The 23,391-nt window shown below is 38.7% G+C and overlaps 2 protein-coding genes and 1 pseudogene across 3 annotated transcripts; all 3 read left to right on the forward strand.

Moving 5' to 3' along the window:
- The first annotated feature begins 267 nt into the window (after window positions 1–267).
- Window positions 268–2,348, forward strand: LOC116313583 (interleukin-1 beta-like). Of its 2 annotated transcripts, none has more exons than XM_031731334.2 (5): window positions 268–400; window positions 703–940; window positions 1,126–1,287; window positions 1,529–1,662; window positions 1,810–2,348. In XM_031731334.2, exons 2-5 carry the CDS (start codon window positions 724–726, stop codon window positions 2,029–2,031), a joined length of 735 nt encoding a protein of 244 aa, XP_031587194.2. In that variant the 5' UTR covers window positions 268–400; window positions 703–723; the 3' UTR covers window positions 2,032–2,348. The 2 variants fall into 2 exon arrangements, with proteins under 2 accessions (XP_031587194.2, XP_031587195.2); XM_031731335.2 differs by having other exon boundaries at window positions 317–400; window positions 706–940.
- Window positions 2,349–8,062: 5,714 nt separating this feature from the next.
- Window positions 8,063–10,141, forward strand: LOC116313584 (annotated as a pseudogene).
- Window positions 10,142–11,971: 1,830 nt separating this feature from the next.
- ckap2l (cytoskeleton associated protein 2-like) lies at window positions 11,972–21,407 on the forward strand. The gene is made up of 9 exons (XM_031731338.2): window positions 11,972–12,145; window positions 14,290–14,356; window positions 15,546–15,600; window positions 15,770–16,944; window positions 17,305–17,500; window positions 17,875–18,030; window positions 18,723–18,783; window positions 19,208–19,367; window positions 20,264–21,407. Exons 1-9 carry the CDS (start codon window positions 12,106–12,108, stop codon window positions 20,571–20,573), a joined length of 2,220 nt encoding a protein of 739 aa, XP_031587198.1. The 5' UTR covers window positions 11,972–12,105; the 3' UTR covers window positions 20,574–21,407.
- Window positions 21,408–23,391: the final 1,984 nt, after the last annotated feature.

The raw sequence follows: 23,391 nt of genomic DNA on the forward strand, positions 1-23,391 counted from the left end.
ACCAGAATAGGGAGGAATGTATAGGTTTAAGTTTATTAGATTGATCAGTGTTGCTGAACTATGAAATATTTTGGGTGCAGTGTATTTTTTACATACAGGTATAACAGAATAGCTTTAGTGTTGTTGTTTATTTAAACTTGAGTATGAACTTATACAAAATGCAGCAAGATATTAAAAAAACAGTTTTATTGATTAAAAAACACACTATATCGGATTCATATCGGTATCGGCAGACAATTCCAGTATTTCATCATCTCTTAGCGCTCCACTCCTTGTTTGGCTCTAGAATTTCCCCAGTAGGAGGGGAGAGCGTATAAAACTTCTGCGAGTCAGGACAGTCAGGCAGAACAACTGCTAACAAAGCTCACTGACACTGCTTCTGAACTACAAGTTTCAACAGGTAAGCTGACTCAGTTTGTTGACAGTGTTAATGTGGAGCAGATTATATGGAGGATCCTTTGTAGAATGTAATTGTTTTTAGCTTAGGTTTCATTCATAGTTGAAATTCACAAATCAGTGTGACAAATATCTATATTTCTTTAATGTATTATATAAAAATGTCATGGTTTTCTGGTTCAGTAAGAAACAAAAGTAAATAAAATAGCTGATAAAAAGGTAGAAGACACATTTAGACAATAGAAAGTAGTATAATAGAAGTATAATAGAATAATAGTATAATAGAAACTGTTTTTTGGGCTTTAGCAGATCTTAACTCAGTAAAAGATGGACTTCAAAATGAGCTACATGGCTGAGGAATGGAGCCTCAAGATGCCAAAGGGACTGGACTTGGAGGTTTCACATCATCCAGTGACAATGAAGAGTGCAGCCCACCTCATCATTGCCGTGAACGGGTTAATGACCAGCACTTCAGAGCCAGTGCTGAGCACAGACTTCCAGGATGAAAACCTGCTTTCCATCATGCTGGAGAGCACTGTGGAAGGTAATCACACACAAGACTTCATTTAAATACTGGAAAAACACATACTGAACTATTATATACACATATATACTATTATCTATGTCTTTTCACTGATCACTGATAAACAGAAATCTAATTAAAGCCTTTGATTTAAAACAGCATAAAAACACAGTATTCAACCACGCACGTCTGTTTTTTTTTTCCAGAGGACAATATAATATTGAGGACAGCTGGACCACCTCAGTTCACCAGCAGGGGTGAGACTGAGTGCACTGTCACTGACAGCCAAAAGAGGAGCTTGGTTCTTCTCCAAAGCAGCATGGAGCTCCATGCAGTGATGCTGCAGGGAGGCAGTGGTGACCGCAAAGGTAACTACATGTCACACTTAGACATTTAAATAGTTCAAAATGATTCTCAGTGGAGCATCAGTGTTTTACATCATCTGTGTTGTTAGAAACATGAAGTAGAAAAGAACTAAAATGCTATAAAGTAGAAAGGATAGGTAGCTTAAATTTATTAAATTGATTCAATTGTGCCTCTAACAGTTTCCTGCTTATGTACACACCATGATTTATTAAAATGACCCTGTATCCATCACTCTCTCCACAGTGCACCTGAACATGTCGACCTACGCGCACCCTACACCCATCGCTGAGACCAGGCCTGTCGCTCTGGGCATCAAAGGCACAAACCTCTATCTGTCTTGTCACAAGGATGACGACAAGCCAACCCTCCACCTGGAGGTAAACTTCTTTCAGGAATCTCACATGAAAAGCACACCATTTGTTATAATCTATAAGACACTGCACACATATAGATGAATTAATATGAGATATCAGGCCTAATTTTGTTGACTGAAACTCTCTGACATGGATGTTTGCTCTTCTCAGGAGGTGACGGATAAAAACAGTCTGTCAAGGATAAGCGCTGAAAGCGACATGGTGCGATTTCTCTTCTACAAACGCGACACCGGGGTGAGCATCAGCACTCTCATGTCTGTCCGCTACCCCAACTGGTACATCAGCACAGCGCAGGACGACGACCAGGTGGTGGAAGTGTGTCAGGAGACCGCCCCACGCTACAGAAGCTTCAACATCCAGCTCCAGAGTTAAAACCCATTAAAGATTCCCAAGATGACTTGTGGAGCTGTGTTTGCGCTCCAGTTTGACCTTCTTACTGTATGTGCTAAGTACATAAATTGGAATAATTAATGATGTAAAGTTACATCACAAGGTAGCATCATTGTGCTCTCTGAGCATCTAGTGTATTTATTAATCAATAATTTCACATACTGTCGATGCTTTTATATATGTATTTATTCATGTATTTATGCTATTGCAAGATGTTAATTATTTGTTTGTTTGTTTGTTTGTTTTTACAAACAAGTATTTAAATGATCTAACAATCTTAAATAAATTTTTATTCCCAATTTATATTTGTGGCTGATATATTCTTTAAATATCTGGTAATCCACTCAAATAGGGATAAATAACAGACAATAACAGTCTCTCACCACAACACTACATCACAAGGTAGCATCATTGTGCTCTCTGAGCATCTGGTGTGTAGTTAATAATCAGTAATCTGACACATTGTCAAAGCTTTTATGTATTTATTTATTTATTTTTATTTCCATTTTTATATGTTATGTCTTATTTTTCTTTAGATTTGATTGAAAGGTATTTGATATGTGAGACTGAAACTTCACACCAGTCATTTTATATGTTTAAACTGTGTACTGTAACATTTTCATGCAATGAGAAGGCTGTAGATTTGAGATGGAATGACCCTACTGTAATACTCTTGTCTAAAGTAGACACATTGTTTTAAATCTTTTGTTCACCTTGTGTGAAAAAAAAGCTCTAATAATATGTTTCTTACAAAGATCTACAATAAAAAATCAATATTTTGACAACCTCTGCTATGACATGACTGTTAAATAACAGCAACTTTTTCTTGTACTATACCTGCCTTTAAAAATGCCTAGTACTCCAAGTGTTTAAATAATTAACCCAACAACTGATATGTTGTCACAAGCCTATACAAATCCATATTTTGATCTAAATTTAAAAAAATAATTAATTAAGCAGTGCGTCACTAAAGGTATGTGGACATAGATCTTAAATTCTGTGTTAGAATCTTAACAGTTTGTTTACGACCACAAATCTAATGCTCCTGTTGCCATTAGAACCTATTTGGATTTCTCTTTCTAAAATAAATAATTGCTGTCCTTTCCTGACAGTTTTGTTAATTCTTCTTGTATTCCAGTTCTTTTCCTGTATTTCCCATCTTATGATCTCTTGTCTCATGTGCTTTGGGTTTAGTTCTGCTTCCTTTGTCGCTTTATCTGTTTATCTGGTTAGTTTCAGTTATACTTCCACCTGTTGCCTGTTCCCTTGTTATCCTGTGTGTGCATATATTGTCTGAGTCTCCTCTCATCCTTTTGCCACACTCTCCCTCAGAGCTGGCTTCCTCTTGGTTTCGTGTTTCCCTAGAAAATGTATAATGTATATAATGAGCTCAGCATACTTTTAAGGTTAGTTCTAGTCTTTCTTCTGAGCTCTACATTTTTGGGTCCAACTACTGCCTGACACACAGCCGACTTCGGCTGTTCTTTCATTCTGTGTTTCTGGGAAGCAGTTTGTAAACCTTAAAATTACTAAAAAAATAAACATTGTTATTTATTATTTTTATAGATAATTGTAGAATTTTTATTCATGAGGAAATCCTCTGACAAGGATTATAACTATTTAAAACAAATGAAGCCTTATTGCCAGTGTTGGGGTCGAAGTAATGCAGCATGTTACTTGATTACTCCATAGAGAAAGTAATTTGTTACACTACTCATTACATTATTTTCTTTGAATGACTTAAAACCCATTTTCACATAATTACCAGTTAACAACATAAACCTTAGGCTACAGTCCCACACATGGACACAAACCCTATCCTAATGAGGACAAACATCTTTGTATTAGTGTTTAATGTTGGGTTCATTTTTGAGAAGGAGAAGACAAATATGCTCAAAGTTCATTTTCTTAAATTTATTAAGCAGTTGAAGGTTCAAGTAAAAAAAATGCTTTTTATTATGTGTGATAAATGGGATACTAAGCCACAGTTGTGATCCAGCGCTTCGGCTCATGCTTCTTCTTCTGCAGCTTTCTGAGCATCTCCTTATTTGGAGACACCACTTCACCCATCACCATGGCAACCACCTCTTATCCTCCAGTCAGACCTGCATAAAGGGTTAGTGAGAAAGAGAAGAAGAGAAAGGGGGATGGGTCTTCTCTAAACCTGAAACAGCCTTGTCTTCTCTAACGGAGTCAGGCTTCAAACCTTCTAAGGCAGGGGTCCCCAATCCCAGTCCACGAGGGCCGGTGTCCCTGCAGGTTTTAGATGTGTCCTTGATCCATCACAGCTTATTTAAATGGATAAATTACCTCCCCAGCATGTCTTGAAGTTCTACTACTAATCATGTGATTCAGGTGTGTTGACCCAGGGTGAGATCTAAAACCTGCAGGGACACCGGCCCTCGTGGACTGGGATTGGGGACCCCTGTTCTAAGGCCTCCACTAGTGAGGCAGCCCTCCCCATCGAAATTTCTCTCTCTGGGGCCTCTCTCTGTAATGTCTAATGTTGTCTGTGTGTAGCAATCTACTTCTAAAACTACTCTACAATACTTAACTGCATGGTAAGTATAAAATGTGTGTTATGCTACTTATGATGAAGTTGTGAGATATATAATAATGAGGTATATTTGAATTAAATATGACTAAATTCCAACATTATGTATGAACATAAAACACAAGGCAAATATGAAAACCAGCCCAAAGACACTTCAAAGCAATGCAACAGTGATTGAACAGGTAGAAACACAGCTGCTTTTATTACCTGTTGAAGTTCAGGGTCTGGCTGCTGGGCTGGGGTCAGCATTCACTCAGCTTTAACATCATTTTGGGTTCTTGGCTATATTTGTGTTAGCATGCTGCCTGTGCAAATGCTAGCAAAGAGCCCAAGTTGCATCATAATGTGGCTGTTTCTGTCCTGGATGCAGTTTGCACTTGACCATTTCATTTTGTGCAATAGAAATAAAGTTATACAAAGAAGTTATACAATGAAAAACACGTATCCATGATCTTGTTCGCTTTGCCAGTCTTGGTAGCCAGGGATCGGTCCGCCACCACCCGACTCACAATGCACCGGACCCCTACGGTGCCTCCTGTGGTGGTGGGCAAGCAGGTAGATGGGTCCATGTCCCTTTTTCGGGCGGTGCCTGGCCGGGCCCCATGGACTAAGGCCTGGCCACCAGACGCTCACCCTCGGGCTCCCTCCCCGGGCCTGGCTCCAGGGCGGGGCCCCGGTAACCCTATCCCGGGCAGGGTAAACTGTTCCCTCGATGGTCTTCTAATAGGGGTCTTCTGAATGGCTCTTTGTGTGGTCCCTCACCCAGGAACAATTTGCCATGACAGACCCTACCAGGGGACAAAAGCCCCCTGACAACATAGCCCCTGGGATCCCTGGGACACACAAACCCCTCCATCATGATTAGGTAGCGATTTGCATAGGGGGACGCAGTTCCTTTCATTTTATTCCTCCTAGTTAACCAGATTCCCATTGTTGCCTGGCCTATAAGAAAATTGATGAGACAAGTCTGCTTCGCTGTGCTGCAGATTTTTAGGGGCAATAAATGAAAACTCTGTCACCCAACACCTGTCCATACCCAGCCAACAACAGCTGAGGTGATGTAAAGAGAGGAGAGTATACAACATGCCAGATAACAGACAACCTTGCCTAATACCTCTCCAGACAGGGAGATGTAAAGAGTGGAACTAGTTTAGGACATCCAAACCACAAATGTTGCAAGGTCTCCTCAGCTTTAAAAAAAAAAAAAAAAAAAACCCACTGTAGCTTAGGTGGTAGAGCAGATCATCTCCGAATCTGAAGATTGTTGGGTTGATCCCCATCTGCTCCAGTCCGCTTGCCAAATATCCTTGGGAAGTACTAACCCCAAGTTGCTCTCCAATGCAGCCATCAGCATATGGATGTGTGTGAATGTTACATAGAAACATTTAGACAGAAAGAGCATAGAAAAAAGTGCTGGTGTGAATGAGTCAAGTTGTGTAAATCACTTTGAGAGCTCAGTTAGAGTAGAAAAGTGCTATATAAGAACCAGTCCATTTTTACTGTGACTATGCCCCTTTAAAACCTGAACCATGTAATAACTGCCAGAAATCTTTCATTTTTTGATAATGGAGTGTTTGTTGAACCCTTAGACAAAATATATATAAAAATATATCAAATTTTAATCTGCATATGAGTTTTAATTTTTAACAGCAGCTTATTTTAGATTTACAATCTGTATTCCTTATCTAAAATATTTCATCCTTTCAAAACTGTACTGAAATATCCAAAATCTGTAAAAGCCATTTGAGACATTTGTAATATGCTTAAATTTATGATAAATCTTTCTTTTATTAGTTAAATATAAAACAGTGACTGTCAGGAAGCCCTCGTCTATCAGTGAGGGCTGATATAGAAGCTTAAACTGGGAACATTATAGCAGAGGGTTTTCTGTCTTTTTATTCAGTAATGGCAGAGATAATGAAATTCTTTATTATTGTTTTTGGAGTTAAAGTGAAAGTTAAAAATGAAAAAGGCAAAAATGGTTGCAAAGAGTGGTTTTTTGTTTTTTGCTTTTGACGTCAACACTGATGTAATCTTTAGCCTGACCGTGATAAACGTGCCTGACACATCACTCATGTCCCAACAAGGAACTGAAATTTATTTAAGCACTGTTACACAACTCCACCTAGGGAGTGTACTGGAATTTTTTTTATCACATTAAAATACCCACAAAAATGTTTAAAGACGTATGAAAAAAATTTTAAAATGTCATATGATGAGTTTTCACCTGCTTTCTGAATTTTTTGTTATTTCTCAAAGATTAGGCAATTTTTAGTCCTGTGTCATGGTGCCGTCGGCCATTCCTCTATTTTAATAGTAGATAGTCTGTATATAACAATGGACATATCAATTCAGTTAAATTTTATCTACATAGCACAAATCACGACAACATTTACCTTAAGGCGCAGCTGTTTTGATGATCACTGAAGGACTGGGAATGATGGCTGCTCATGTATGAATCTGACTGAGAAATCAAGAGACACTTAATGCTCACAGAGCAGTGACTTGTTACTCCTTGCATCCATTGCATGCAATGCAGCGAAGCGTGTTCGGACCACCACTCAATAAATGCATGGCAAACCCCACTAAGGTTTAAATACCTGGGACTCTTCACCAATTGGTTTTAGAACTGAGAAAGCCTCTAGGATGAGAGGTGAAAGCTCTTCACAAAACTTAAACAAGGCCAGTTGCTTACTTACTTACTTGACTATCATGTCCTGGATATTCATCAAACCTACACAGACATTCGTGAGAACGTTTGATGAAGTACTGCTGTGTGATCGAGTGAAAGTGCTTTTAATACCTAAAATGAATATAGAGGCACTTTATAAGTGCCAGACTATTTATCCTTTATGTTAGAGTGAATCGTTAAATGTTTGTCATTTTTATGCTTACCATCCATTTCTACATTGTTTAACTGTGGGATGAAAGGAATTCCACAGACCCCTCCCCAGATTCTCGGGGTTCTGGATGAGGGGCTGGAATGTTTATTGCAGATACATCCTATCTGGAAGATCTACTTCCTTTGATGTAAGCTTCCTGCGTTTACGACCCTTTGGTCAGCAGGAGGTCTCTCACACACACACACACACACACACACACACACACACACACACACACACACACACACACACACACACACACACATACCTGCATATACATACATACAGTGCCTTGTTTTTGTAACCAAAGGGGGTTGCGAGGGGAGGTGTTTTGTAAACTATTGTTTGAAGTTTGTCAATAAAAGCCAGCGAGAGGAGGCCCTCATCGGGGTCATTTTCGTGCTGGACACAGAGGAGGCCTCCCTTGCGCAAGTAATCGATCGATCGCTGACTGTCTTGTTTTCATTCATGATGAATAAGTCTCTAGAATTAGCGGGGTTTGTGGGAACAGACCCAACACTTTACTTATGACTCTTCTGTGCAGATGCCTCAAGCTGTTGCCAATCAGTGAATAGGATTTTGATTGTGAATCTGCCAGCTCACTGAGAACCTGTGCAACTCCAGTATTGCATCATAATGGCGGATGTGCTGTATGCAATACCAAAGTTCCCTATACTGGAGGATTTAAAAACCCTGCCAATCAGCACAGTCGAGCAGAACAACACTGACAGAACAACTGCGAACACAGCACATTGACACAGCTTCTGATCTACAACTTTCAACCGGTAAGCTCACTTACTCACAATGTTTGGTTTTTTGACAGTGTTCATCTTGAGCAAAGAAGATCCTTGCTTTGTAACAGTAGAGAGCAATTTTCTTTAAAATGCTATAAAAATGTAAATAGTAACAGAAACAAAATAAAGAAAGTATAAGATGAGTAGAAGTTCTGCTGAAAATCCAGCTGTGAGGATAATACAAATTATTTTCTGTGCTTTAGCAGATCTTAACTCAGTAAAAGATGGACTTCAAAATGAGCTACATGGCTGAGGAATGGAGCCTCAAGATGCCCACGGGACTGGACTTGGAAGTTTCACATCATCCAGTGACAATGAAGCGTGTGGTCAACCTCATCATTGCCATGGAGAGGTTAAAGACCAGCAATTCAGAGCCAGTGCTGAGCACAGAATTCCAGGATGAAAGCCTGCTTTCCATCATGCTGGAGAGCATTGTGGAAGGTAATCACAAGTTTAATACTGGAAACTCATAATGAGCCATTATCTCTTTCATCATATATGAATTAGGTTTAGCTATTTTGAATTCTCTTTAGATTAATACACAAATAATGTATCTTTGCATTTTACCATCCTAGTCACAAGTAGACAGAAATCTAGTTTAACACCATATTCAACCATGCATGTCTGTTTTTGTCCCAGAGCACAGTATAATAGAGAGGACAGCTGGACCACCTCAGTTCACCAGCAGGGATGAGATTGAGTGCACTGTCACTGACAGCCAAAAGAGGAGCTTGGTTCTTCTCCACAGCAGCATGGAGCTCCATGCAGTGATGCTGCAGGGAGGCAGTGAAGACCGCAAAGGTAACTACATGTCACACTTAGACATTTAAATAGTTGAAAATCATTCTCAGTGGAGCATCAGTGTTTTACATCATCTGTGTTGTTAGAAACATGAAGTAGAAAAGAACTAAAATGCTATAAAGTAGAAAGGATAGGTAGCTTAAATTTATTAAATTGATTCAATTGTGCCTCTAACAGTTTCCTGCTTACATTTTCCGGGCCATGATTTATTAAAATGACCCTGTATCCATCACTCTCTCCACAGTGCACCTGAACATGTCGACCTACGCGCACCCTACACCCATCGCTGAGACCAGGCCTGTCGCTCTGGGCATCAAAGGCACAAACCTCTATCTGTCTTGTCACAAGGATGACGACAAGCCAACCCTCCACCTGGAGGTAAACTTCTTTCAGGAATCTCACATGAAAAGCACACCATTTGTTATAATCTATAAGACACTGCACACATATAGATGAATTAATATGAGATATCAGGCCTAATTTTGTTGACTGAAACTCTCTGACATGGATGTTTGCTCTTCTCAGGAGGTGACGGATAAAACAGTCTGTCAAGGATAAGCGCTGAAAGCGACATGGTGCGATTTCTCTTCTACAACGCGACACCGGGTGAGCATCAGCACTCTCATGTCTGTCCGCTACCCCAACTGGTACATCAGCACAGCGCAGGACGACGACCAGGTGGTGGAAGTGTGTCAGGAGACCGCCCCACGCTACAGAAGCTTCAACATCCAGCTCCAGAGTTAAAACCCATTAAAGATTCCCAAGATGACTTGTGGAGCTGTGTTTGCGCTCCAGTTTGACCTTCTTACTGTATGTGCTAAGTACATAAATTGGAATAATTAATGATGTAAAGTTACATCACAAGGTAGCATCATTGTGCTCTCTGAGCATCTAGTGTATTTATTAATCAATAATTTCACATACTGTCGATGCTTTTATATATGTATTTATTCATGTATTTATGCTATTGCAAGATGTTAATTATTTGTTTGTTTGTTTGTTTGTTTTTACAAACAAGTATTTAAATGATCTAACAATCTTAAATAAATTTTTATTCCCAATTTATATTTGTGGCTGATATATTCTTTAAATATCTGGTAATCCACTCAAATAGGGATAAATAACAGACAATAACAGTCTCTCACCACAACGTACAGCAAAGTTCACAAAATGTTATTTGTGAAAATAGTCAGAAATCAACCACTGTTCCTCAGCTCCGTGCAACGCGGTGTTCTGTAATAAACCCTGAGTCAGAATAGACCTGATGACACCGACAGGCTACACACTGATCAGTACAGCCGATTCTGTGATTGGCAACTAAACAGACATTAACCATCACAACCCTGATCACTTTCTGCCCAACTTATTGGACAGGCAGATCACTTTATCAGACTCTGCTGATCCAAGCACAGATACCTTGTGCAATAAATCTTTACAATGCAAGATATCTGTTCTGATATGAGTTTATTTAAACTCTGCCCCATCCAACACATTGTGTGCACATTAAGCCACTTTATTGCAGTGTCTCCTACACGTTTCACTCTGTTACGGTGAGAAATTTGTTGGGTTTCTGACATTTATTTTATATATTTAGTAAACTATTTTTATTCTCTTATTTTTCTTAATCTAATTCATTGAGTCACCTGGTTAAACTTACTGGAGTTACTTACTAGAGCCATTTAATTGTATTTTATTTAGTTTTTGCTTTGATATTTTACTTACTGAGCTCCTTCAGTTTTACTATATATCTTGTATTTAATTGAGATTTTTTTTTTTTCCTGTTCTGAGATTTATTCGTATGTAGTCTACCTCAATAATTTATCTTATCATGTCTTATCTTAGCCTACCTTCTTCTTCCTGTTCGTTTTACTAGCGATGGGCGACGGCCAAACAATTCAATGGTACATTGTCGCCACCAAGTGGCAGAGTGTGGACTAAAACGTCACTTAAAATAAAATTCTTGCCAAACAAATTAGTCTGTCTAAATCAGTGTATCTTAGTTTTTGTTTGTTTGTTTGGTGCCTGGGCTTAACTGCTAATTGTCCACACTTGATTATGTATGACTTTGACTTGTAAGGGATACAACGTCTTCCCAGACGCCATTGTGTTATCCTGCCTTTAATTTTTTAAATTTGGATTACCAAGTTATTTAAAATAAAACCTATGTTTTCAAAAAACTCTCATACCAGTCACCACTTTAATGAGTTGTATCGTACCTTCTTATTGATGTCGTATACGGTGATATTTTGAAGAGTTTTTATACAAAGTTTAGTCATATAATCAAGCACAGCTGACACATCATGTCCATGAAAGAGGGCGCCTACCTATCATTTGCACAGATGATTTCTGCGCCAATCGGTACTGTTCTTTTACACAGAGATTCTGGAAGGAATTTAGTAGGTTTGTTATTGTCCATATTTTAAGGGAGTTTTCTTTACGATGGGAAAATGTTTTATTCTGTTTTTTTAAGTTTCCCTAAGAAGAATGATAAATGCTTTTTTATAATTAATTTGTTAATACTTTTAGCTAGATTTTTTATCCATAAATGTAAGTTTACTAACAAAACACCATATTTCTGTCATTTTTTTAAGGATGTGGAAATGTATATGCAATCAATATCAGACTCCACCAACAAAAAGGCTCTCAAAACAATATATATATGTGAATTTTTGCGTGTATTCATATAATTATTACCTTTTTCTTTTTACCCCTGGTTTCGTGTGTTCATGTTCTGTTCTTTTGTATACTTCATCTGTTCGTATGTTTTATACTCATTGTTTGTTAAATAAAGTTCTTTACAAAAAAAAAAAAAATTCTGCTCCAATCAGCGCAGGAGTTTTGCGCAAGTGTGTTGTTTTCCCCCGAAATTTCAAATCATCCAATCAGAGAAGGGAGGCGTTAACTCCCGGCAATTTCGAAAGCGGATGCGCGAGCGCAGTTATTATGGGCGTCGTTAACGTGTTTGAAACACTTTTGTTTAACTGATTTCTACAGACTTATACGACGAAAACTATTTCTATTAGAAATGGAAGAAGGGGAATCCGAGCCAGTGCTTTCCAGAAAAGGTTAGCGAGTTTATTAAGTTCCATAAAAGCTAGCAAAGTTTAAACGGTTAACTAGACGTTATGGCTGTGAGTTAGCAAACGTTAACTTACAGTACAGGTATTGTTAGCAATTAAGGGTGGAAGAAGAGGGATAGAGGGGTTAGGGGTTAGGGTGGTAACACTAAAAAGTGCCTTTTATTCGCAGCTGAGGTGCCTTTCGAGTTTTTAACCGATCTTCCTAATAGCGGTCTGTCCATGCAGGAGCCTGCTTTGTTTGTTTTGTTTAACACTTAAATTCATATTCATCCTTTCATAGCGTTGTCCCGGTCAATTCCCTCATTGTGTCCACAACAAATTACGAACTACATATTCATTTAAAATGTATAAATAAGTGGTCTGACATTAATAAATAGAAGATTGAGTCTTAAATAAAGTTTGAGAGCTTGGATAGTGTAACAGCCAAAATGATTTAATACATGACTGTGAAAATGGCAAGGAAACTCTAGACCTGTTGGAATTTATTATATAATCAATTTATAACCAAACAATCACCCTGTTCTCACTTCTGTATGTATAACAAGCACAAAACCTGCTTATTGCAATCTTGCCTGTATTCAAAACAGTGGTCGAAGACCTACATGTGTGGGACTCACAATGATTTCCCTCACTCACTGAAATGGCACCTTTATAATCTTATTATGACCCCAAATCCCACTTTTGATTTTTGTTTTATTCTCAGTTAGCTCAGAATAAGTTGTTTGGAACATTTTTATTGTTTAATTTTCACGCATTGTGGGTACTTGTTCTTGCAGGAGCAAAGCACAGGGAGCGCCACATGTAATGTACTCACATTGATAAAGCACATTTCTAGTCTTACTGACCACTCAAAGAGCTTCTAAGTCCTACTTTAATTCTACATTCATACAGCACTTAACTGTACACTTTCAAGCACTTTAACATGCATAGCAAATTTAGAATCACCAATTAACCTAACATGAATGTCTTTGGGAGATAGCCAGAGCACCTAGAGAAAATAAAGAGGTAAACTCTACACAGAAAAGCCCTGGTCAGGCTTTGAACCAGCAACCTTCTTGTTCTGAGGACTAACCGCTTGTTCTGAGTGTTTACATCTGTACAAACCAATGACCTCTGTTCTGTATGTGACCACATATAGTTATACTTCTATGCTCCTACACTGTTTGGAGATTTTCCCATGATCCTTCAAAGACCAGCAGGTGTCAGCCTCTGCTTGAACCTGCGCAAATGTGGTGGGAACATAGATGTTTCGTATTACAATTTCAAGATCCCCCTTGAACTCTCTCCCTTAAAATATACACACATACATGACATGTACAATTTTAACCGTCCCCAAAACCACTATTTTCATTGATTTCACTCAGAATAGCATCAAAGTACAAAACTTTTTTTATCACCTGCCCATTCAACTAAAATTTTAAAATATTTCCATGTTTTTGTATATTGGCTCAGTTTAGAAAAAGGCATTACATTTCAGGATAAAAGAACAACATTTAACTTGAAATGCTTACACACTGTTCACGTTTGACTCAAAAAGGCTTTGCTTGTAGTCAGTTTTAAAAGCAACGGACAGTGCATAAGAGAGATGAAGAAAAGACTGCAGGCAGGGCGAGTGGAGTGGAGATGGCTGTCAGCGGTCATTTGTGATTGAAGACCTGCTGTGATGTATGGACCTAGGAAAAAGGCAATTGGCATATTTGAAGATGTTGAATTTACTCATGAGGGACGACCAGGAGGGAGGGGATTAGGAATGAGTATGTCGAGGGGGGGCTCAGGTTGACTAGATTGGTTAGAGAGGCAAACCTGAGATGGTTTTGACAAGTACAGGGGGGTGGTAGGGATATATTGGGTAAAGGATGTCGACTATGGTGCATCCAGGCAGCAGAAAAAGAGGAAGAGCACAGACAAGATTTATGGATATAGTGAAAGAGGACATGCAGTGGCAACCCCTACAGTGAGCAGCCAAACCAAGAACAATACAAACAACAAATACATAATGTTACTTCGTACTAATCCTTTAGGATTTTCAGTTCAGGCATTTCATGAATCTCAAGTTTGGAGTTTACATGTGAGTATAGTGAAAAATCTTTATTTGATGGTGCTTAATTCCTGTATGTTTTCTGTCTCAGAGATCCGTAAGCAGAAGCTAATGGAATATCTGGCAGCAAAAGGAAAGCTGAAGCTACCTGATGCAAGGTAAGAATAAAACTACATGTGGAAAAAAATGTTTTATGAAATGTTGCTGGGTGTTGAAAGGAGACAGACCATCACCAGGGATTTATTATCTGGGACTGTGCCAGGTTTAGAACTGAAGAGGCCTCTTGGATGCAGTGTTGATTTTGAGAGCTAATTTTGATTACATTTTAATCAAGGTGTTTTGAGTAAAACGTCATTTAGTTTTAGCCATAAATTCTTTAAGTTTTAGTTCTAAATATAAGATTAAAGTACACTAAATTTGAATCTGGTGAATAAAATATAAAGCATAAAAAGTTTCTCATGTTTTTACTGGTGAGAGTTGGTCCACACCGTTTACAACGAGTCTTATTGTCCTTGACATCAAATGCAAAATGTGTCCGTATGTTTGCTCTCTCTTACACACAGGCAGTGGCTCTTTTTTTTTCCATGAGAAACATGAGCATGGGCACTCCACCCTGTTTGTTGAGGCAGATCAAATTGTACATGTCTAACAGTGTTTGACTGATTGGATCACTTCCAAACTCATTCCACTTTTCATTTTGTTATTAATTATCATCAAGTGTCAGTACATTTCAATATAGTTTTTGTCCTCGTGCATGAGTTTTTATTTAGTTATCATTGTTTTCTCTTGCATTAGAATCAAAATCTCTAAAAGCCCAGTTGACTTCTTTTCAAACACCCAAGAAAATGTGAAAATGAAACAGTCCCCTACGGGTATATATGGTAATCCATATAACAAATCAGACTGATTTTTTTTTTTCTAGGATTTAAATCCCCTACAAAGTCTCAAATCTTTCATATTTTTAAAGTATAAAAATAAATAAAACATCTAAGCAATGAACATTGCATCTATCTATGTAGATACATCATAAACCTACTGACCTATATTTGCATATACTTATTTACAAATCCACATTCCATTTAATAAAACAAAAAAGAGGTCTATTGGGTTCATGGATTTTATGTGCACTTACCATGATTCAATGAAACCAAATAATTGTAATTATTTTTGCGTTGTATGAACAGATGAATTACAAACATAGGGAGAAAATAAATTCTTACCACAGACTTTAACAAAAATAAACTCAGTTAATGATCAGCTCTAAAAAGATATCTGGTCATCATTTGGAAATTGTTGAAGCTCATTTTCTGTTTTGATAAATTAAGTAACTGACGTTTCACTCCTTAGGTCAAACCTAAGTGGGAACTGTGTGAGTAAGAAGCCTGTGACATCTACACAAAAGGTACAGCTTGAATGCATGAACTGTTACTCATAAATCTGACAAAAAAATCTTTAAATAATTCAGTGTCAGCGAAGGAATCTGAAACAGTTTGTTGGCTGGACAGAGATGCTGTTTGGAATCAGGCTAGTGTTGATTCCCTTTTTGTTAATTCATAGTTTTTCTTTCACAGGTTGTTGCAGGAAAAGAAAACAAAGCTCCATTTGACGGATTCAAGCGTAATATCTCCAAAGGTCAAAGCGTGACAGCTCAGACCAGTCGAGACCTTGAAAAGAAAGCATTTGGTGTCAGTAACAAAGGAAATATACTGACAGCACAGCAGAACAACAGTCGTCCAGCACAGCCAAAACCTAATCGAAACCCTTCGCTCACCAGAACATACAATGTTGTGTCCTTCAAACCTCACCTGAATGGAGTCGGCCATGTCAACAAGCAGGCAAATGGAGGAATTCAAACTTCAGGCAAAGCCCCTTTAAATACAGCTCATACAGTCAGAGTCAAATCAAAAAGCAAATTCAGCTTTGGTCCGAGTTCTGCCGTATCAGGTCCAACGATGACGGTCAGTACCAGGATTAGTCTTGGCCCCCTTGTCAAAACAAAAACAGGACTTACTCCCGCAGTGATCCAGTCAAGAGCCACAAAGCCAAACCTAACGCATACCTCTGTCACTGCAGCCAGTACCACTACCACAAATCAAATTGCTAAGAAGGTGCAATCCAGCAGCAAGTCAACAACGTCTGTTTCGCAGAGGTTTGCTGCAAATATTTCTTCAACCACGGGAGCTAAGAATAAGGTTCAGAGTCAAAACAAACTTAACTCTAAACCTGTTCTGGGTAGTCATTCACAACCATCTAAAAGTCAGTTATCAAGTGGACTGAAATCAACATACACATCTCTCAAGTGCACGGTTGCATCGTTTAAGCCAGAGGGAAGAGTAGCAGCAAAAAAATCAAGTGGTCAGCCTGCAAACAAGTCCACAAAGCCAAGAACTGAACCTAAAGGGAAGAAGGGCCAGCCATGCAAAGCTGCCTTCCAAACATTCTCGAGGCCGGCTAACAGATGCAGCTCTCGACCTGTTGGTGAGCCTGCTGTGACTGACACGGGAAGGAAAACCAAGATTACTAAAGAGACAGCTGGCAAGACAGAAAATCGTGCTTCAAATGCTCCTCCTCTCAAATCTGGTGTAAAAAGTAGAGTCGCTCCACTGATTTCACAGACAGTCCCGCCACCTTCCAGGACCGTCCGTCTCACAGGCCAAGCCACAAACACGAAGACCCCAAAAGTCCAGAGTAAGGTCATTCCTCAGACTGAGGGAAAGAAACTGACTGCTGCCCAGGTGGAAAGAATGTAAGTAGAACAGTACAGGTAACTGTACTACAAAGTTGTGACATGGTACAGTTAATTTGCTAGATTTCCAATGTAGTTCACAGTGGGATTAAGTTTGTCTTGTGACTTCGGCCCCAGTGACCTTAGTTCTTTCTGTATGTGATGAACACCAAAAGATATCTGTAGGATGAGATAACTTTTCAGTATTAGTATTTACTGACTTTATTTGGCTTAAGCAGGTCCAAATATAAAAACAATTTGCTCATCATGCATCGCTTTCTAGGTCAGTTTGTCACTGTAGACATTCCAAGCTCTGTTTTCATAGTTAAATGTAATATTTGGTAATTGCTCCGTAATAACTCATCTCATGTTGACATACAGGAAAAAACTGCAGGAATGGCGGGAGTCCAAAGGCATTACCTACAAACGTCCTCCAATGCAAGTGAAACCTCAGGTCAGGCGCACGGTCTCTGTGCCTCAGCCTTTCTGGGCCTCCATGACTGAGGAAGATGAGGCCTACTCCCTCATCTGTGCTGTAGATAGATCCCTGGCTGACTGCCTCAAGTTACTCAGAGAGGTGTGTGTTGTATTTGGTTTGATTCGGTGTCACTTTTCATTTAACTGCTCACCTGAAGTTGTGTAGTAAACACAGAGAACAGACTTGAACATTTGTCGTCTCTGTGTAGCCATTAGATAAAGTAAGAAAAATGCATTTGACACAGAAAATGTTGTCTCACTTTGTTTGAAAGCAGATGTGCTTTTACCTGTTAAAACGTACAAGAAGAATATAACAGGACATCAGAGAATTTCAAACCCTACATTTAACTTTTTCTCACACCGGGTTAGTCATTACGTAATGGTAGTGTAAAAAAGTTATGACTAAAGATAAACATAAAATAAACTCTTTGGAGTATCCTGCCATTTACTTCAGCACATGTTTCACACCTGCAGGGTTGCCGAGACCAGGTGAAGGAGGTTCTGTCCCGCCTGCCTGCCGTTTCCCAGAAATTTGCCAAATACTGGATCTGTCAAGTCCGCCTCATGGAGCAAGAAGGAAACTTCGATGTCTTACCCATGTTTGAAGAGGCTGTTCGTATTGTGTTGGAGGTTAGGCCACAGTGATATTCAGACTCTCAAGGTCTTTTATGTATTAAAAAAGCATCTTCCTCTTACTTCCGCTCACTCAGAGAAAAGGAAACCTTATACAATTGGAAGCGGTCAAAAATATCATAGCAAATCTTAACTTAGATGACTTAGATTTTTTTTGGGGGGGGGGGGGGGGGTGTATGTCATGCATCCTGTTTGTCTTTAGTGCAGTGTTCCAGATAACCCAGAGGTCAGAATTAAGTGAGTTCCAGTATGAGTGTCAGAATAATAAAAAAAAAACAACAGGTTTTTGTTCGGCTTCTTTAGCTAGGTAGAGCAGTTCAAAAGCAACACTGCTGCAGCACGTTCATGGATAGAGGCTGATCAGTGATCTGCGTAGCTTATTTAGTGAGTCACAAATACACATTCCAACTAGTAACTTGGAAATTCCGACTGCATTTGGAAAACTGTCTTTCTCTCTAATCAAGTTTTCCTTCTATAGAAACGTTTGTATATGTTAGTCTTTCTCTGTTGATCTGTCACTTTTCATTTTTAATTGGTCTAGCATGAAATTGTGCCATACAAAGAAATTTGAACTTGATACGCATATAGTTAACTTTAGCTCAGAGCAGGATGTGAAGAGTTTGTCTCTGGGGAAAGCTTTCCAGTAATGTATAATAGTCCTGTTTTCCTGTAATTGTATTTTGTTGTAGCCAGTGGATGAGCTGCGGATCGTGGTATTTGACATTCTGAAGAAAAAGGACGAGATCCAAGGTAACTCAGCTACATGACCTGGGGGGGGGGGGAGTGGCAGCGTTAAGATTTACAATAGATAACTTTGGAATAGTTCTTAGATAAGGGGTGTCAAACTCATTTAATTCATGGGAAACGTACAGCCTAACATGAAATTAAAACCATTGCATAATAATATAAGTTTTCCTTCCTTTTAAACACAAATACGACCACAAATGTTATTAAAATATGCACATTTAATAAGATGCACATTTTTAGTATATGATTACCAGTCTGAGGTACTGGTACGGTATCCAAAGCCTGGGTATTGTCTTTGTCAATGGAAGTGTAAATGTGCAGCTACTAAATGGACACATTTTCTACATCAAATCAAGTCCTGTTAATTTTTGCAGGATATTTTTCCCAATTAAATTTAGTAAAACCCACATTTTCATGTTGTTTTCAGCTAAAGAACAGGACAAAGTGTTCGAACATATTCCAACACCTGAAAACACTCCAGACTGTGGCAGCAATCCACTGATGACCCCCAAACCTGTCAGAGCGCTCATCTATGGGGAGAGAGGAAACTCGTCTGTGGTCAAGTACAAGATCACAGCAACCCCTGGGTATGTTCGAGTCATTGTTTCATTTTCTCCATGTTACTGTTCTCTGATGTATTTGTTTGGTCGCTCAAGAAAATTTAGCATTAGTTCAGCTCTAATCTGTTTGATGACAGACCCATGAGTTGTAAGCTACTGAGGTTACGAGCCATTGATTTTTCATGATAACAACGCCAGTGGCTCATTTCCTTTTTTGCATTCACATGGAAATAAGAGCATTGCGTAGTTAATAATGGGGGAAATTTCTGCATCACCTCTGACACATTGAAATGACATGTTTGAACCATTCAAACCGCCCTGTGATTTTGTTTGTTGTTGTTTTTATTCTCAATCCGTTTTTTGCGGCTAGGTAACTTCTTCATGCAAGATATAGATTTGTTCTTATGGCCCTTATGCTATTATTTTATTTCTTCAAATAATACAGTGTACATAGTGATGTAAAATTTGCTTTTAAAACCTGTGTATGTTGCATGTATGGTCCTGCGGTAATCCGTGCATATATTTGGAACTAAACAACAGCATTTACCAAAAGAGGTCCAAAAGCAAACACTCCACTAAAACAGGGTCAGATCATTTTTTTAACTGATGTTGATATTATAATAATGATACTGTTAATTTGTGTTCAGGCTGCTGTATGAAACACATGTTAAACACAGTAAACTGCAATGTTAGAACCTTTTTCACTGATCTGTGTGCTTTATTTGGTTTCACCTTTTTCCTTATTCTGTTTGAAGTATGCTTTTTGTTTTAATCACAAGTCAGAAGCAATAAGAAAGAAAAAAAATATGCACAATGAGAATCATATTCAAGCAGCTTAACAAAGAAATGATGAGTTACTTACAGTTTTTACAGCAGAAGTTTTTTTTTTCTGTGGATTATAATTATGTTTTATCTTCACTTAGTGGCCCTCCAAGTCAACGGAGAGAGTCAGTAAAGGTCAACGGCCAGGAGGTTCGCTTCTTCACCCCGGTTAGGCGGTCAGTGCGAATCGAGAGAGCCTCACTCCAATACCCCTCTCCCCTTCAGGACCACGACCTGTGTGTGAACTCGTACAATGACCTGCTCTGTGAGGACGAGAAAGAAAGAAGCGAAGAGCAAACGGATGGGGAACCCAGCCCGTCTGAAAGTGGTGCACCAGTGTACGTTTACAGAGAAAACGAGGCGCTCAAAGACAAAGTGGTTGTCCAGCTAGTCTGTGACGACGACGATTAGCTTCATTGGTTTATTTCATCGTCACACCATTTGTTACTTTTAACGTGGAAGGGAGGGTGAAAAAACCATTAGTCTGCATGCTTCGATGCTTTCACCCTTCTGTGATTTGAGAATATGAGTTTCCTTGTAAATATATTGGCTGATATTTTGGGGAGATTGTTGTTTTTTTCATAATTTGGTGTTTGACACTCCCTTATGGAAAACCCGTTGTGTTTATTTGGCTGCTCTGCACACTGTTTATTCACATACACACCCTCCTGTTCATATACACAACACACTTCTCACTACCTGAGTACACATTCTCTTGATGCCGTTTCTTTTCAGTTATGACCTCCTGTTGTCTCTCACTCCTTTTAGTTACGCCTGTGACACAATGACATGACACATTTAAGCTTTTCTAAACAGTCTGTTTTCCTTTTTCCTTGGATATTTTTAATATTTCAAGTATTTGATATACTCCCTTATGGAGAAGCTGTTGAGTTTATTGTCCTGACTTTGTTGTTTTTTATTTTTCAAAGAATGCAGTGTAAATAGTAATGTAAAATAAATGTTTTCCCTTTAAAGTCTATAAATCTGTATGTGTATATGTTGCATGTATAGTTTTGCAGCACTTCTTGCATAACTTGGGGACTAAAATAAACAGCGATGGATCAAAAACTGCTGTGGCTGTTGGAGCTGGAAGCATAGAACTAAGTTGCTCTGCACAGCAAGTCTGCATCATAAATATGTACAAATATGGCATTAATATGGAAGAACAGAAACTGAGAACGTTTTGCCACATTTTCTCAATTTAAATAAATAAAAATACAAGTGGAAAACCTTTACTGAAAGTCTGGGTGACTCATATTCAGGTATTGGGTGTAAGAACAGCTTTAAAGTTGCAGACTACATTAAATAAAAAATGAATACTATTTAGTTTACGCCTGTTTAATACTCAGTCGGACCCTCTTTTGTCTTCAGAACGTCCTTAATTCTTTGTGGAATATATTTAGCAATGTGGGAAAATTCCTCCAAATTTTCACTCATGTTTACTGGCAGCACAGAGGCGGTTTCTTGGCTCAGATTTTCTTCTGTGTGTGTGTGTGTGTTATTCTAAACAATAGCTCAGTGTTTAATAATGTTTATAATAAAACGAGATAACCTTATCAATACAGCACTAATCACTTTCCGATGTTTATAAAAGAACTCGTGTTCCTAAGTGAGCAATGCTCACTAAACCTACTCCCACGTTCAATTCAATTATATTTTTGTAATATCAAACTGAATTTTAAAACCTCACAGTTTGCAAACCAGCCATTAAGAGTTCACTGTTAAGTCAATGTTATATACCGTCTGCACAACAAGCCGCACAAAAACCCTCATTTGCTGCCACATAAAGGAACTTGTGTGATTTTTTTTATAGTTGGCACGTAGTCTTTGCTCCCTATGAGTAGGCTACACTCACAGTGGAACTGACTCACTGCTTGCTCTTTCTGTTTATAGTAGCTATAAAAAGATTTCTACTCGGTGCTTGTCATTAATGAGTGAGGGGAACTAGTGAGCCAAAGCAATTTCTCTGGTTACACATCATTGATAGTATTAAAATCTCTGTAGTGATTCACTTCAGTGCTCTTCAGCTGGAAATCCTTGGCTCAAATGGACCTGTAGCAGTAAAACACCAGGACAAAGGTATAAAGTGTAAAGGTCTTTTGAAAATCAAATCCCCTCAAAATGTATACAGTACTGTAATACAGTACCCCCATTTCTCTACATTTTTCTTCCAAAGAACCAGAATTTCTTGTCAATTTTTCTTTAAAGTAGTCTTAAGCAATAGTTTTAATTATTTTTTTAAAAGTTTTGGACATTGGTTCTTTTTTTCTAGCAAATGAATCGCATGCTGTTCACTGAAGCCTCATGAGAAACGGTCTCTGTGGAAGTGTGTCTCTGAAGAAAGCAATCTTTAAACGGAAAAGAGAAAAAACTAATGTATTACAGACCGCGCAAGAGGTGGGCTAAAGATGAGTGTAATCAGGTGTTATGGAGTGATGAATTTGTGGTTCAAATCACTGTCAATCTTTATGGAGGAGTTCAGAACAGAGCTACGACAGGGAGTGTCCACAGCCATCTCTAAAGCATGATGGAGGCTCTGTCATGGTTTAGTTAATTTTAACCGTTGGTGTTTGGGATCTTGTTAAACTTGACACCATGACAACAATCCCAAACAAACTACCAGTATAGTAGAGCTAAATGGAAAGAGACACAGTGGAGCAGTATTCGTCATGGATTGGCCTCCCCAGACCTCAACATTACTGAAGTGAGATCATGTTGGCGGGGAACGGCACAAAAGAAAATTTAATTAATTTGTAAACACCAGCAATTCTATTGGTGTCCAAGCCCGGCTTTATATTCAATCGAGACTTACTGTCAACTTTCACCAATTACCTATATTCTACGTGAGACTCAAACTCACTTTCACTGTTTTCCTTTTCCTTATTCACTTTACTCAATACTTGGGACTCTAACCCACTTAAAAACTTCCATTATTCTTATTTCAACTTCAACTTCTCATGAGATTTTCACCAAAATCAAAACAGACATTCACAGGTAGTGCCTCACCTTTTAGATGTGCCGGCTTGCCCACTCACTTCAGACCACTGGCTCGCGCCTGTCCGTTCGACCCCCTCGGACCGTCCAAGCCTCCAGATTCAATTTCCACCCCAATACCACAGGACGAGCCCCCAAACTGTCACGAGTTCAAAATATTGGGGATGGATACATGGAGGAAAACCAAAATAACAACACTGGTCTGGCCGGGTCAAGTCAAACGATGATTTTAATG

Source organism: Oreochromis aureus, linkage group 12 (assembly GCF_013358895.1).
Source record: "Oreochromis aureus strain Israel breed Guangdong linkage group 12, ZZ_aureus, whole genome shotgun sequence".
Taxonomy (NCBI): Eukaryota; Metazoa; Chordata; class Actinopteri; order Cichliformes; family Cichlidae; genus Oreochromis; species Oreochromis aureus.